General features: G+C 33.5%; 2 protein-coding genes across 2 annotated transcripts; one reads left to right on the top strand and one right to left on the bottom strand.

Moving 5' to 3' along the window:
* The first annotated feature begins 5600 nt into the window (after positions 1-5600).
* On the top strand, positions 5601-8563 carry LOC139865971 (actin-like). Its single transcript, XM_071854091.1, has 5 exons — positions 5601-5655; positions 6125-6199; positions 6289-6682; positions 7411-8024; positions 8334-8563. Exons 2-5 carry the CDS (start codon positions 6140-6142, stop codon positions 8397-8399), a joined length of 1134 nt encoding a protein of 377 aa, XP_071710192.1. The 5' UTR covers positions 5601-5655; positions 6125-6139; the 3' UTR covers positions 8400-8563.
* A 606-nt stretch (positions 8564-9169) lies between these two features.
* LOC139868260 (ENTH domain-containing protein C794.11c-like) lies at positions 9170-11784 on the bottom strand. Its single transcript, XM_071856588.1, has 5 exons — positions 11776-11784; positions 10229-10356; positions 9996-10118; positions 9749-9910; positions 9170-9589 (listed from the first exon to the last, which is right to left on the bottom strand). Exons 2-5 carry the CDS (start codon positions 10333-10335, stop codon positions 9280-9282), a joined length of 702 nt encoding a protein of 233 aa, XP_071712689.1. The 5' UTR covers positions 10336-10356; positions 11776-11784; the 3' UTR covers positions 9170-9279.
* Positions 11785-17280: the final 5496 nt, after the last annotated feature.

Here is a 17280-nt window from a genome sequence, read left to right as displayed (position 1 = left end):
CACCAGCACAATCAGTGCTGTCAACATCGTCAGAATTAGCAGCACCTCTAACATCACAAGCTCCGTCAGTTCAAGAAAGCACCGTGGACATCATTACGAGTCAACAACGAGTATATTGTATCAATGAGTTATGAAGTAATAACTCAATTCATCTAAAGAATTTATATGTATATCTTATATATATAAATTTTAAAACCGTCATGAATCTTTTCGTACTAAGCTATTACGTGTGAATTTTAAGGGGTAGATACTACTCGGTTAATTCATATTACTAATATACTATGATGTACATCCTTCGTTAACAACTTAACCATCGTTAACTACAAATATCTGTTTCAACTCAATGAATTCCATTTCATAATGAACTTAGTGTATTAATCAATTACATGTTTGATTTTACACTTTTATCTTCGATGTACTCGAAACTTTCTAGAAAACATCATTTATATCTTATGAAGTTCATAAGAATTCCACGAGCATCAACATCCTTCACCGAGGAATAAGAATAAATAATGAAGTATTGATTTCATTAGTGAAATACTCCGCGAAGATTATGTAATCCTTAATGTTTTAGAGATTATTCATTCAATTCAAAAATCAAATGAGCTTAATATGATATTAACTCATCAAATCTGTATTACATCTGAAGAAAATATACATACATATATTTTCATAAAGACGGTAAAAAAAAATTCTTTTGTACAAAGTATTAATTGTGAAATCTTTAACGGGTAGGTAATACTCGGGAAATATATAAGTTCACAATTAATATGTTATACTGTACATTCTTCAACTTTGATTTAAAAATTATTAACTATGCTCACAGCGATATACAATCGTTTCCATACAAATTCAATTACATATTCTGATTTTGAAAAATCAGAATCCAAGCCAAGATTTAACAGAAAACATCACTCTTAGATTCTTACATCTTTCAAATGCTATACTTTGACTTCAAAACTGTGCTAGAACATCACTTCTATTCATAAACACAGGAAAAAAAAAATTTGTATCGTTCAAAATTCTAGAACATCATATGTATCTTGACAATTACAATCTTCATGCAAACTCTTCAAACTTTTGAAAACACCTCGGATTGATAACCAACGATTCGGTTATGATAACTTTGAATGCTGATGAAGCAGCAAAAAACTGTAAACGACCTTAACAGCCAAAAGTTTGATGATAAAGAATAGTGTGTTGGCAAAGCTCAGAAAAAGAGAAGGTTTGGAACTGGAAAATGGATTGAGCAAATTATGAAGGAGACTGTGGATAAATCACAAAGACTAAACCTGCCTTCAAAGAATCCAAATTATTCAGTATCTGCTGAAGCCATTAACGAATACCTTGCTTCCGAATCTAAACCCTTGCGGACAATATTCTTCATCATCCTCTGATATTAGAAATTCTAAGATATCATCGTATCTTTCATTATAAATATTCTCCATATTTCTGGAGATAATTCCATAATCATTCTCATCGAAAATCAATTTTCTCCTTGCGATATCTGTGTAACATCATAAAAGTAACTATTTTAGTTTCTAAATTCTGAAACCTTCGAGTTTAAAAAATATGAATATTTTTGAAGTGGTGTTGGGAACTGAAGCATGAGTTAGTATAATATAATGACACTTGATCAACATGATTATATTACAGTAAGTCATGCTGAGTTTCTAATGGAACGTGATAAAGGTTCACAGATCATACCCTCATTATAAACCATGTTACATAACTCTTTCATTCTATTTAACCTCTAAACTATCAAGAAAATATTTTCTTAATGATTCGGTATTTTTTGAGGTATTCTGGTAATTTGACAAGTCAGATTGTGCTATTACTCTTTTTTTTAGAACATTAATTATGTTCATTCCGAAATTCATACCTACGAATTCTGGACCATTATTCGCTTGATTTAAAGTCGGGAAGATAAAACAAAAGCATGAAGCTTCAAAATATCAATGGGAGTATAAATCACAGTAAATTGGAGAGAGTATTAACTGTGGATGTCAATGATTATGGAAAGACAGAAGCAGAGGCATCGAAATATAAGGAAAGATATAAAACCCAACAACCACCCAGAAATTACAAACCGTGTATATCAATGCGTATAGCAATATAAAGACACAGGAGAATGAAAAACACTATAACCCCAAGGTAATGGTAGAAGAAAATAACTTCCTCCAGTGGTAGATGAAAAAGAAGAATGACATATATGAAAGCTAGGAGTATATCAAGAATCAGAACTGGATGAAGCATTTTTACAATCTTTTAAAAATAGGAAATGAGGAAGAAGATGTAAGAGTGATGAAAATAATGAAACGGAAGAGGTCAATTTATAGCGAAATATCAAACATAGCAATCGAGGCAAATTACGCATTTAATCAAAAGAAATCTTAATTTCCTTAAATTCCGAAGAATCACATCTTATTTAGATTATGAAGATTTTCTATTCCTTAAATTACGGAAATCAATCGTTAATACGTCAAGAGTTAAGACGAATCTCTATTCTTCATTTCACTTTTTTTACGATAACTTCTCTCATACGCTTCGAAAAATCGGATTGTTTTATCCATATTATTTAACGGTGATAAAACTCTATTTATCAACAAATATACGGCATGAAAACATTTTTATTGTTAGTCATGACGACCTCACTCAAATTTCGGGACGAAATTTCTTTAACGGGTAGGTACTGTGATGACCCGGAAATTTCTGACAAAATTTAAACTTAATCTTTGTATGATTAACATTTTCGACACGATTAGCAAAGTCTGTAAAACTGAATTTCAAAATTTTTGAACTATTCAAATACCTTTCGGTTGTCTGATTTCTAAGATTATTATCAAGCGTCTTCAAATCTAAAAAATTGCTCCGTGCACTTAATGTTTAATAGATCATACACCTTTTCCAAAAAATGCTTTTGCAACCATGGGTTCTTTGCAATTTTCATATTCTTTAAAGAAACACAATTTTTTGAATTGAGTATGTTTTTATTATAATCACTACCATTTTAGTTATTGGTACAATATAATACTACGAATACGAATATGGCAGTAATATATTATAATAGGATTATTCCAACGACAATTACGTTGTTAACGTGCATTAAAGTATTATTGATTTTGAAGTGACGATTATTGAAATGTACGACACTTTCATACATGATAACGACAACCCCGAAAGTTGTGTTTGGACGAAAGTAGCCGAAGCTTTTAACTGATGCTGGAACTTATAGCTGGAGCTATAACTTATTTTTAAAGATGTAAACTGTAGTTTTTTATGGAGTATCGTTTATAAGTGTTTGTAGGGTAGCTGAACCTTATAAATGTAATTTGACCAAAAAGAACAACGATAATAATATAAAATAATATAATGAAGGGCTTTATATTAATTATACACTTCATAGCTATATTTTTGTCATAAACTACGTTTGAAGAACTTATTATTAGAAAGTTTATTATTTTCATAAGCTCTATTTTTTAAATGCTACCAAAAAGAACTTATGACTTAAAATGTTATTAAAATTTTAAGTTCAAGTTTCTATAAACTTTCATAAGCTCGCGCGTCAAACACAATTTAAAAGTTGTCGAATCATAATAATATACTCTGTAATAAAATATATATGTATGACCAACGAACGTTTGCTTCAACGGTATCAAGTCTCAGTGTGGAAGGGCCCGGATTAGTTGCCAAGCAACCCGGGTTCAATTCCTGGGGGCGGAAAGTTTTCTCTCAAATTTCCTGCGATTAGTTGCCAAGCAACCCAGGTCCCGCGATTAGTTGCCAAGCAACCCGGGTAGCAGTTTCCTTCTAGCGTGTGTGGGTGCAAATGATAAGGGTCGTTGAAATAAATGATCCGCTGATGCACGACGTTTAAAAATAATAATAATAATAATATATGTATGGTATTACAATATGAATATAAAAATATGAACATGAATGCATGAGAGAAATGGGTTGGTTGGTAGTGGAATGAAGGTGAGGGGATATGATGATGGAGATTCCTAAAACACAAAGGCAAGATTGACAACTATACTATGGGATTGAAGAAAGTGAAAGATTTTGCAATCTACCTGGTTGTCATCATCATATCTTTTCATTGTATATTCAATTCAAGTAAACTAAATTATTACAGTAAGATTTAAGATTAAGAATAATAAATAAGTAAAACAGTTATAAATCATTTTGTTTGATTATGTAATCGTCATTGTTGTTCTCTTAGAATATTCAACTACAAGATGTGTCGTCGGTAGATGAGTGTGCCTAAATAATATGTAAATCTTTTGAATTTGTCTAACGACATTTTTTGGACGGTCTTTAACATGCTTTTAAGTAATTTACATATGGGTGATGATTCGTACACCACTAATTTTTAGCCATACACCCCCAAACATGCCTTACAATGTTGTACAGTACAATATCATAATGCATGTTTAGTAGTGTATGGCTAAAAACCAGTGGTGTACGAATCACTCCCCTTTACGTACCGGTTAATTACTATTTTTAAAGTGACGATTACTTAAATTTACAATACTTTAAACGTGTTAACAATAACTGGTCTTTAAAATATCTAATTCTTTTTCATGCATGGAGTGAATGTCAATTTTTTGTAAGAAAATATAATTCACCTTGATAAGTGAACGTAGTGTAAAAGAACACAACTTCAATGGTTATATGGTTCATCTAGTCTAGATGATCACATAACCTATAGATTCTTTACATAAAAGACATTTCATGAAGTATAACATAATAAACTAGCATATTGTATAAAAAATATCAAAAGCAATGATCATTGACAGTTGCATAAAGTTGGTATATTGCAATTTTCACATGGGTAGTTGAATCTTTCATTATTTAGCAAATGTAGAAAGTGCATTGTTTTGACCAGCCAATGGAACAAATCATATTCACTTTCCAATGGCATCCAACTATATCTAGATTCAACATGAGTGGCCACTAAATTTCTCGATAAAACAAACACTCAAATTAATCAACAACTTACACACACAACTATCACAAACTTGTATGTTTGTTTCATCTTGAAGCTTTGAACTCATAATCTTATATAGTTAACAGATCACATGAAGAACATTAGTCAAATACGTCGTTATAATATTAAAAGTGTGAAAATTATATGCCAATATGACATATGCCATGTCAATAAAACACAAAACAAGAACTTTGAGATGGAATCAAGCATTATATTTCCCTTGTACTAAATGGACGGTCGTTAGTGATCAATTATGTTTAATTACAATCTTTATCACGTAATTTAACATAATCGACTTTCAATGTAACATGTGGTTTGTATTGTGTATTGGATAACAGATTTAATATATGTGAAAAAATTTGTTGGACGAGAAAAAAATAAATGTGGATAAATAAATACTCCGTATATAACACACGAAAATTTTAATTTTAATTTAATTACTTAATAAAAAAAAAAAAAAAATGAATGAGTGGAGAGGCGGAACGAGAGATGGGCCCGGGACAACCGAGACGTGTGATCCACCTCGTACATCATATAGATCAACGGTCCAGATCAAATCTTATTCTTCATATAACACTCTCTCATTTCTCACTTCTCTCCCACCCACCCTCTCCTCAATCTCATATCTTCCCACATTTTCAGCCATTTTTCTAGGGTTTCATAAGGTACTACCATTATTCTCCTTTTCATTTAATTATTAATAAAATTATTTATATTTATGATTATACTTATATAATTATTCCTATATTCCTGCATCGAATGCATTTCCTCCATTTCTTTATATGGTAATTTTCTGAATTATTGTATTCACAATTATCGATTGTACTAAAATTGAAATTTAATTAATCAAATTGATTATATATAAATGCTAATTTTATAAATAAGCAGTTTTTGTTTAGGAAAAAAAGTTTTATATGAATGCTTATGAGCTGAATAATACTCCGTAGTAGATCAACTGCTATTATAAATGAGCTTATTGGCTTTAATTCCATAGAATTAGTTAATCTTAGCATCATCTTAAATAAGCTTGATCTAAGCACTCCTCAGCACTTATTCAGTTGGATACTAATTAGTTGAAGATCTAGTACATTATTATTGTAACATGATTTATATATAATGTTTCTGGTTATATAGATTGCATAAGATAAGATGGCTGAAAGTGATGATATCCAGCCACTCGTGTGCGATAATGGAACCGGAATGGTTAAGGTATTATCATAGTTTTTCATTATATTACATTACATTACAAGTTGTACTTTGATATATAGACTAAAAATGAAGTATTGTGATAATTGCAGGCTGGATTTGCAGGAGATGATGCACCAAGAGCTGTGTTTCCGAGTATCGTTGGGCGTCCACGTCACACAGGTGTGATGGTTGGAATGGGACAAAAGGACGCGTATGTTGGTGACGAGGCGCAATCCAAGAGAGGTATTTTGACCTTGAAGTACCCGATTGAACACGGTATTGTTAGCAATTGGGATGACATGGAGAAGATCTGGCATCACACGTTTTACAATGAGCTTCGTGTTGCTCCTGAAGAGCACCCGGTTCTTTTGACCGAAGCGCCTTTGAACCCGAAGGCTAATCGTGAGAAGATGACTCAGATCATGTTCGAGACGTTCAATACCCCGGCTATGTATGTTGCAATCCAAGCTGTGCTTTCTTTGTACGCTAGTGGTCGTACTACTGGTACGTTTCTTTTTCTTGACCTTTTTAAACAGAAACTTTCAATGTGTTTATGATTATGGAAAGATCCGCAAGATGAATACGCTTAAAGAATGTTTATCTTTTGGATCCACATGATTTGTGTTACTTGTATGTGAAGGCTGTTTATATCTACAAGTATATATTAAGTTGACGAAAAGTGATACATGTAAAACCTTGATCCGATTAGGTCCTTTAGGTTGATTATTTTGGTCCGTTGATCGTTACTAATCTGTTGTTGCATAAAGTTTTATGTTGTAACTTAACAATCAATCAATCAATCATGCTTCATTACTTCTATTTATTATGTTTATCTTCAATATGATAAACAGAAACTTCAATATGCCTATAATTATGTAAAGATCCGAAGATGAATTTGCTCGTCTACACTTTATCATGATTATGAATAAATGTTTTATCTTTTGTATCCACAAGATTTGTATAATTTATTTGTGAAGGGGATTAATGGCAATGTAAAACATTGATCCGATTAGTTCCTTTTAGATTGATTTATTAGGCCCATTTTTCATTACTAATCTGAATTTGTGTTGGTAAGCATTAAGTTGTAATTCAACAATCATACTTCTATTTACTTGATCATATAATATTACATAATACATATCACTTTCAAAACATGCTTATAAAAACCTCACTTTAGGGGTACGCCCTATAACTGTATCTAAATCTTCTGGTTATTATATCGTGTGGTGCAGGTATTGTTTTGGATTCAGGTGATGGTGTTAGTCACACAGTTCCGATTTACGAAGGGTACGCTCTTCCACACGCGATTTTGCGTCTGGACTTAGCAGGGCGTGATTTAACCGATGCGTTAATGAAGATCCTTACAGAGCGTGGTTACATGTTCACCACAACAGCAGAGCGGGAAATTGTGAGAGACATGAAGGAAAAGTTGGCTTACATCGCACTCGATTACGAACAAGAGCTCGAGATTTCAAACACTGGTTCAACCATCGAGAAGAACTACGAGCTTCCCGATGGACAGGTCATCACTATCGGTGCTGAACGGTTCAGGTGCCCAGAAGTTTTGTTCCAGCCATCTATGATAGGAATGGAAGCTGCGGGTATTCACGAAACTACTTACAACTCCATCATGAAATGTGATGTTGATATTAGGAAAGATTTGTACGGTAACATTGTTCTCAGTGGTGGTTCGACTATGTTCCCGGGTATTGCTGATAGGATGAGCAAGGAAATTACCGCTTTAGCCCCGAGCAGCATGAAGATTAAGGTTGTTGCACCCCCTGAGAGGAAGTACAGTGTCTGGATAGGCGGGTCAATCCTTGCATCTCTTAGCACCTTCCAACAGGTTTGTTTTCTTGAAAAACCACAACTGGGCAACGGGTAAAAATGGTTAATTTGGGTATGGGTGAGAATGGATCAGATTAGTTGAGACCCAAAACATGTTTCATTCAAGGTGTTAATTATATATATATTTATAAGTAGTTAGCTGTTGAAATATCTTTTTAAATAGGCATTTTACCAAGAAGCAAGTTTTATTATATGTAGAATTATAGTAATAGGTTTTATGCATTTTTAAATAAGTTTTATTAGAAGTAGTTTGCTGTTTATTCTACTGTTAATGTTGAAGATTTATAATATTGGTTGCCGTTTGCAGATGTGGATCGCGAAGGCCGAGTATGATGAGTCTGGTCCATCAATTGTGCATAGAAAATGTTTCTGATTTTGTGCACTTCAAATGCTGTTTGAAGATACACAGCTTGCAACATTCACTTTTATTTATATTTTCATTTTCAGTGTTTATTTTATATGTTGTTTTGACATTGAGATGATTGATGTATGTTCCCACAATTCTTTAATTTTAAAACTGAATTTAGCTTATATTAAGTCTTTTGTTTACCTTATTGCTTTTCAATATTCCTAGCTAAACATATTATCTTGCTATGGTTGAATTTGTCTTGAATCTAGATCTCACTTAGTAAGATCCCATTTTTTGCAAAGAAGAAAAGGTAGGCTTCATGATTGTGAAATTGCTTTAAGATACAATGATGAAAATGTTTGGCATTTGCTTTAAGCTTTAATAAAATGATGGGGCATATTGTTGTGTAGTTGTAAGGTATTATTGTTTAACTTAATGATAAAGCAATGCCAACTAGTAGATTATTATCTTTACAACTGCTATTCATCAGATCCAAACTGTTAGTATAAGTTGATGGAAATTGATTATTGAATGGAGATGGTTGTCACCATGATCATGATTTTTTTTTTTTTTACTTTCATTAGTCAAACCTTATTACATTTCAACTTCAACATACATGTGAAGCTTACCAGTTTTCTTAATTTGGTTCTTACCTCCATGAAACCTAACATGCTAAACATTATAACTAGAAGAATAAGGTGTCAACTTTCTAAATACATGAACTAATGTTTCATTTCTATAAGAAATGTGTCTATAGATAACCAACAAAGGCTAAACATATCGAAAATGTGTATCTTAACTGTTACATTAGTATATTGTACAAGGTATTCTACACGCGCATAAGTTCTAAGATCGCATACTTTCATCATGAAAACGGACTATTTTGGCATTTTGCATTTGGTACCTAAGTAGAAAGGAGAGAGACTCTATCCCCATGGTCAACGTTACACAAAGGGTGGTCTAGAAAGTCAATATCGTTGTTCTTTTTCTTTTCATCTTGACGATCATTGCTGTAGTTACGTCTGAGAGATATTGCGGATCTTGATTCTGTTAATCTTTTACCGACACTTCTTTGAGTAAAACTACCAAAACCTTTGATCCCACTAGTGAGCTTACGAGCTCTACACCTCTCTTGTTTCAAAAAGAACCGATCTTCTTCAAGCAGCATTAAAATCCTTTCTGATTTCTCTCTTACCCTCAATCCCCAATTGAATCTACAATCGTCTCACAAGATAAAAGACTGGTTTGGAGGTAATGGTAAAAAAGAAGGTTCAAACCGGTCGAATCAAAGTAGCCCAAATATTAGTTATAAGGCATAGAACATACTTTTAAAATGACAAAATATCATCAACAAAACCTACAAATTTGCATACCTTTCTTCATCAAAATGTTGAAAAATTCCCATCTCCTTAATAACTTCTTTATCACATTGAAATTCTTCCGAAACTCTTTCTGGACCATGTGTGAGCAAGTGATCCAATATAACAAGAGCATTATAAGATCCTCTCCACTTCTCTTTATCAAATTTCCACAACCTAATTAAACAACCACCACACTATATGCAAATTAAAGCGAAAAATATATCTTTTTAATGCATTATTATAACCTTAAAGTTATCACCTTTTATGAAGAATATCGACAATTCTCCAATAATCATCAACCTCAAAGGCTGCACGCGATATTAATCCCATAGTACGCGTGTCTGGTGGCCATGAACCTTCCTCTGTTGCTTCTTCCGTTAACCTTCAAATTAAAAACAACATAAAAAAACACTCACCAAATGTGTTATGTATCTAAAATATGAATAACACGTAAAAAATGAAAATCCATTTGTAAACTGATAATAAGCTTACAGTTCCGCAGGTGTAACATCTGTTAATGCTAGTCGTGCAGTCTTGATCTTTTCTTTCAAGAAGAAAGAAGCTTGCTTTTTAATTTCTTGGAATGAAGGAGAACCCATATTTTTTGTGGCTTTATCGTGCTTGTTAATTAGTCTTATAGTTTTCATATATAGCATTTAGGTACATATCATATATTAGAATTTTGGTAAAAATCATAAGGACAATAAATTAATGTTATATGTGGGTTGAATACGCCTAAACTACAAAGAGTTTGCAACTACTCCATTATCGAACACCCCATAGATAAGAAAGTGGATTTGGCTTATGTAATGAGAATGACAAATGTTGAGTTTAAAATGATGAAAGTATAGATTAATGTTAGGTTTCGTGGCATTCAACATTCAAAAAGCTAAAATTGATGATGTTAGGTTTTTGGCTAATTGTTCTTGTCATTAGGTACCTGTCTTTAAGATAGATGTTTCTGGTCAACCATATTTAGCAATATATTTGTTTCTTAAATATAACCTTTTTCGGGTCTATTATGTTGTTGTGTAACTTGTGTAAGTACCTAGAAGTTGTCTTATTATATGCATTATATATCGCTTTGGCTGTTAATAAGCAAGTAGAACGCAATCTCGTTGTCTAGAAGTGAATGCATACTTTTTTGAAAAAGATTGTGCATAGAATTGTTCCATTGTATTCGGATGATCGAACAAATGTATAGGCTCCTGTTAACCCTTGAATTTATACAAGATAGTATGCTAAAGGTAGTTCTGTATGTTGCTTCATGTAGATCGTTAGATCTACCCAAACATATCGATAAGTTAAACTGATCGATAGGGTCTGTCACTTGTAACTCAATTAGATATTTGGATCTAATTAATAAATTTGATTTGTGTTTTTTGCCGAAAAAATAAAAAATAAAAATAAAGGTATTTTTGTAAGTTGTCTGTGTTTGTTTGTTACTGCTGCATGTTAAAAACATTCCGTGAATAAAAAGAAAGCCGCGGTGTCAAAAATTTATGATTAACTTAACCACCAAATTTCAAGAAATTTGAACACTAGAAAAGGGTTTGGCACAACTCACATTATTTGCCTAACTTTTGCTTATTTCAGTATAATTACAATAAAACGTTTATATAATTTATAGGTAATACAATCTTTTAGAAGTTAAGTTCAGTTATAAGTTTTTTTTTACGGTTCGGGTTACACGAGAAGGGGAGTAGCTACCCCGCCAAATAACTCTATGGCCGTTTATCCCTGACCACCGTCGTGACCTCTTACAAGTAAACCATCTCAAGATAGCCTAGTGGTTGGGCCTCCCTGAACACCTTGCAAAAGGTCGCAGATTCAAATCTTGAGGTGACCAGAAAAGGTTCGAAAAAGGGTCACGGATTGTTCCGGATAGACCATGTACATCAGAGTTAGAAATACTCGACCTCCCCGAGTAACCCGAACATGAAAAACCTCATAAAAAATCTTTTGAACCATGATACAACAGCTTTCAACCTGTTTGAACCATTTCCTTTCCTTCTAAACTTATATTTTGTGCCGATTACCCCAACTAGAGATAAAAACATAACCTGAACTTGACCCATTAATGGCTGTAGAATGGGGTCCAGTTGAGTAGTTTCGTTGGATTTGGGATATCATAAAGATAGAGAACCATTTGATTCTTGTAGAACATAAACTTCAACTTAACAAGGACACTCTTTATATAGTAGATAAATAAGTTTAAAACAAGATCTTTCATTAATCACTCTATAGACATTATTGTAAATGTAAATTATACTACTTGTATCTACAAGGTTATAATTAGGGTTCTCCTATTGAAGGCTGACGAAAAGTTCTTTCAAATCAAGTCGCTTGACTGGTTATATTCCAAATGCCGATTCTATAACCCAGTGACATTAGAGCCAGCTGCCCAGCTCCCATAACATGTTAAAAATGCTTAATGGAGTCACCTTTGATCCTGGGATTTCGGACCAGTTTACTTATATTTCACTTATGGGAATTTCGAAATATTTACACAATTATACCAACTCCACATCAAAAGCACCATCTGCATAATGATCATCAATCAATTTTGGGTTAAGTATAAAAGCAAGAAGGTTACCAAGTGTCGGATCCACTAGTGATATATTGACATTTAGGCAGATCAGTTTACTTATATTTCACTTATAATGCTCTATTCATAACCAGTCAAACGGGTATGCATAAATAAAGATAGGTACAAGGAGATGGGTGAGTTGATGGTCCCCTAAACTGTTTAACAAAAAGATAAATGCAGATCATATGCATATTTGTTGTTAAAGAAAAGGCGAATACATGTTTGAGAAAATGGGAAGGGCATTATGGGCTAAATTGGGTTTGATTGAAAAAGTGTTGGGTAAATGGGTCAAAAATGCCACATTTAGTTCCATTAGATGAGAAATGAGCAGTAAGAAAAAGTATGGATTTCTTACCCTTTAAACAAACATTCCCTGTTATAAAGAAAAAACATATAACAAACAACGCGTGGTTAAAAAATACGACTTAATATGAAAGCAACTCACTTTTCGTATAGCTTCTCTTTCTCTGAATAATAAATCGAATTTTTTTTCAAAATAGTAACCTTTTTTACATACTTTACAGAACTAGAAATTAGAAACTGGAGTTTACATATCTAGTATAACCGGTGTTTTAAACACCGGGTTTCCATGTGTCATTTCCAAGCCGGTGTTTCAAACACCGGTTTCTACCTTTTTCTGCCACATCTTCACATGACCGAGCACTAGTAGCCACCCGTGCCCTAAACCGGTGTTTGAAACACCGGTTTGCAGGGAATCTTCACCTTTTCTGAAACCGGTCTTTGAAAGGCCGGTGTCGCTTTTTCTGTATATTTTCCCTTATCACTTTGATGTATCACTGTATGCTTACTATATCCTTACTGTATCACATTGAAGTATCAAGCAAAAGTAGGATTTTTTTTTCTCTATTTATACTATCATAATCTTCAATCAAATAACATCACAAAAACAACACAACTGCAATTCAAAAACAACAAAATGTCTAATTCCGAAAATGATGGATGGGAATACCTTCTTGATATCGATGATTCCGACATAACCTATATTGGTTCGCAACGAACTCAACCTGTACCCCTTACTAGTCGCGCTCAAACCACTTTGGTGTCGACCCCGTTGCCGACTGGTTCGGCCACCCGGTCGCCACCTTCACCCCAACCTACTCGTAAAAAACAAAAGCAACCAGAACCTTTTACACCACCACGACCTATGTTGCGCGGTTCTGGGTCTAACAAAACGAACCAACTATCGTATCGTATTCCCGGACCCGCTGGTGTTTTCCAAGATGCGTACGAACTTCGCAATAATGAGAATAACGTTGTGGATGAGAAGTCCACGCAAGATTTTATAAGGGAAGTGATAAACAAAGCTGAATTTGATTATTCCTTTACAAAAGCTCCGTGGATTAACGCCATGGAGTTTGCATATCCATACGGAGGTAAACACTAATATTGTGTTTTGTTATATAAAAAACCTAGAAAAATATGTGACATTTTATTTAATTTTTGTGACTGAAGGGAGGTCTAATATAGCAGACATTCTGTCACAACGTAAGTGTTACTGGGTCGATCAGGTTATTGGTGTTATCAAGACTTGTGCTCCAAATGTTGTAGGCGATCTATCTATAACGCTAAAAGTGAGTTTAAACGATCCATTTATATTTTTTCAAAAATTGTATGGGTTTCACTAGAATGTACTAATGTAAGCGTTTATCATTTATTAATAGGACACTACTGGTACAATCAAGGCATCAATTAGTAGCAAGATCATTGATGGTGTGCAAGGAAAGTATGAAGGTGTTAAAGGCATACGCGAGGGAGCTGTTTTGGTGATACAAAATTGTAGCATTTTTTGTCCATCGAGTTATGTCCACTACCTTAACATTACGCGAAGGAGTTTAGTGAAAGTGTTCTTAAGAGACGGCGGATCTGCGTAGAAATTTGTTATCTTTATGTTTATGTTGTTGTTAAAAATAAAGCTTTTAGCTGTGTTTTGTGGTTTGAAATTTGTCGTTTAAAATAAAATTAAGTTGTTGTATTAGTTTTTAATAATATAATTAATTGTGTACTTTAATAATATAATTAATACGATTTTAGAACTTTATGTAAGACATATGAATTTAAAATACATTTTCAAACATTAAAATACAAACAATCAGTGCCCATGACGTCCTCGTCCCCGTCCAGGTGGAACGCGTAGGTGTCCACCGGTTCCACACAATGTTGGTCTTCTATTCCTCTCACCCCTCCGGACTTGTTGTTCTGGGGTGGTATCGTCATCAGCTCCTATATCCGCTATGTGGTCATCGTCAACTCCTACCTGTGATGTACCTCCAAAATCTCGCGGTATGATCGGACTATGACTACGGGTACCCATGTTGTAGTTGAAAAATTCATCCATGTTCGAATTATGAGGGGAATTACCTTGATTTGTTTAGTGAAGGTTATACTGAGAGGATTCACCCTGATCTGTTTGGTAAGGGGTATTTTGAGTTTGCGAAGGATAATAGTTAACATTATTCGGAAAATTGAAGTTTTGTGATGAATAAAAATGATAGGGATGTTACGGGTCATTAAATTGTGTGTAGTTGAAAATTTGATTTGGAATGTCAAGAAATGGTTGTGGGTTTGGTTGACTGTCCGGTTGCATTTGAGTTAATGCGTGTCCCCGTATCCTCATAAGCCCCTCCTCCTACATATTAGTTAAAAGTAATTGAATATTAGAACCAATATAGTTAATTTAAATATTACAATTTAGTTACTTACATAAACATTAGTAGTTCCTGCCCATCTAGGATATGTGTTGGCTGGTGGTACGTTTCCAGGATTTGTGATGTGTGTAACCGTGCGCGCATTATACCACTGAAAGTAGTCAGCAACAGTGCCCAACCCGTCCACACCACGATGCAGATGCTGATGTCGGTCCCTCCAATGGGGAATGAAATTGACTTGTGGGAAGCTTTTCGTCAAATCGGCGTTCTGTTTGGACTTTAGGCTTGTGTTGTGAACTATACGATGCATCTCCTGAGAGAACAACATGTTCGAATTTGGAATATCTTGAATCCAACCGAACTGTCTGTTGACCCTATCTGGTAGATGCAACTCAATAGTAGACCAAAATATAATTGGGCCACGGTATGACCACAACTCCCTATCAGCTAGACATTCATCGGGAAGTCGGCTTTATAAGTTATCATCATATGGACACCAGCAAAACTGCAAAAACATTCCACATACTATAAAAATCAACTAATTTATAGAATATATATATATATATATATATATATATATATATATATATATATATATATATATATATATATATATATATATATATATATATACCTCTCTGCCTCTTAACGATTTATAATCACAATTTATCTAACAATAATATATTCAAATGATTTATCTAACAATTATATTCATATGATTTTTCTAACAATTATATCCATAATTTATCTAGCAATATTATATCTAACAATTTATCTAACATTATAATCATAATTATATCTAACAAAATATATGAAACATATTATATCTATAATTAACTCTAACAATATAAACATAATTAAAAACATCAAAAAATACCTATCGGGAAATGGAAAGTATGCGTCTCCGGGCGCCATCTTTCAACCAAAGCTGTAATTAGAGCGTGATTCAATCTTTGTTTACCGAGTTTGCACACTAAACCCAAACCCTTTGCATTAAGATAACCTTTAACCCGTGCATTTATTCGTTCATTTGGAAGATCACTGATGTTAAAGCTAAGGGGTATAAAATACTATTAAATTTTACAAGGAAAAACTATTAAATACGATACAATTTTACACAAGATATTTATTTATTTATAGAATGGATATACTTAAACCTTGCTACAACACTTATAGGCAGTGTACCTAATCGTACAGTAGTGTAGTTTTTAGTAAGTCCGGTTCGTTCCACAGGGAATCTTTTAAACAAAGCTTAACGCTATATTAGTTTTAATTTATAAAAAAATACAAATATATATAAGTAATATTATTATTAAAAAGGGGAGTTTTTACCGTTTAATGACCGGTTTGTCGATTTAAAACTTTAGTCGCAGTTAATGTAACATCCTCAATCGGGCCTAGATGTAAGATTACTATTTTGTCCTTAAGTTTGTATTGTGTTATTATATGCTTTTATTTTTATTTAATATTTATTATTAAATAATGATGTGGTTAGGACCAGTTTGTGACAAGGGTCACAGAATAGGTTTGTTTATTTAATTTGGACTTCGTTTGGGTTGCCAAATGATGTAAGAAAGATATCAGATAACTGGTAAATACCCGTGTGTCACACATTGTGGGATTTTAACCCACTTTTGATGACTTGTGCAGTGCATTTCTTGCACTTTCCAGACCCTTCCCAAATATTACCCCGTACCTAATTCTTTCTCCTTTGAAACCCTAATCATCAAAACTTGTTCTTGAGCTCAAATTGATCTTGGAATCTTGTTCCTTGTTGTCTACTGATTCTAACAAGGTAAGAAACATGTGTTTTTGTGTTCAATTCATGGTTAAATTCATAGTTTTGTGTAAGTTTTGTAAAAAGCTTGATTTTGTGTCAAAATCCATGGATTTGATGTTGTTATGGTCAAAACTTTGTGGGTTTATAGTCTATAACATGTAGTAATTGAGTTGTTGCAAGTTTTGGTGTCGAAAACGAGCTCTAGATCAAGATTTGGTGAATTTAGCTTGAAGTCCGTAGCCTTTGTTCAGTTTCTGATGAAGATGAACACAGTCGGCAGACTGTCGGTCGACAGTCGACCGACTGAGGGTTGAACCGGCCGATTAACGAAGACAACCGACCGACTGAGATTTACATTCGGCCGATTGATGTAATACCAAGTGAGTCGACCGACTGAGAAGGTCAGTCGACCGATTGTGTAGACAGTCGACCGACTGTCAGTGTCAGTCGACCGACTGAGTATCCAGGGCAGAATATTTTACCTAAGTGTTGATTTTTAGCCGTTATG

Source organism: Rutidosis leptorrhynchoides, chromosome 9 (genome assembly GCF_046630445.1).
Source record: "Rutidosis leptorrhynchoides isolate AG116_Rl617_1_P2 chromosome 9, CSIRO_AGI_Rlap_v1, whole genome shotgun sequence".
NCBI classification, from domain to species: domain Eukaryota; kingdom Viridiplantae; phylum Streptophyta; class Magnoliopsida; order Asterales; family Asteraceae; genus Rutidosis; species Rutidosis leptorrhynchoides.
Note: the sequence above shows the minus strand (reverse complement) of the source record. Positions and strands in the feature narration are given on the sequence as shown.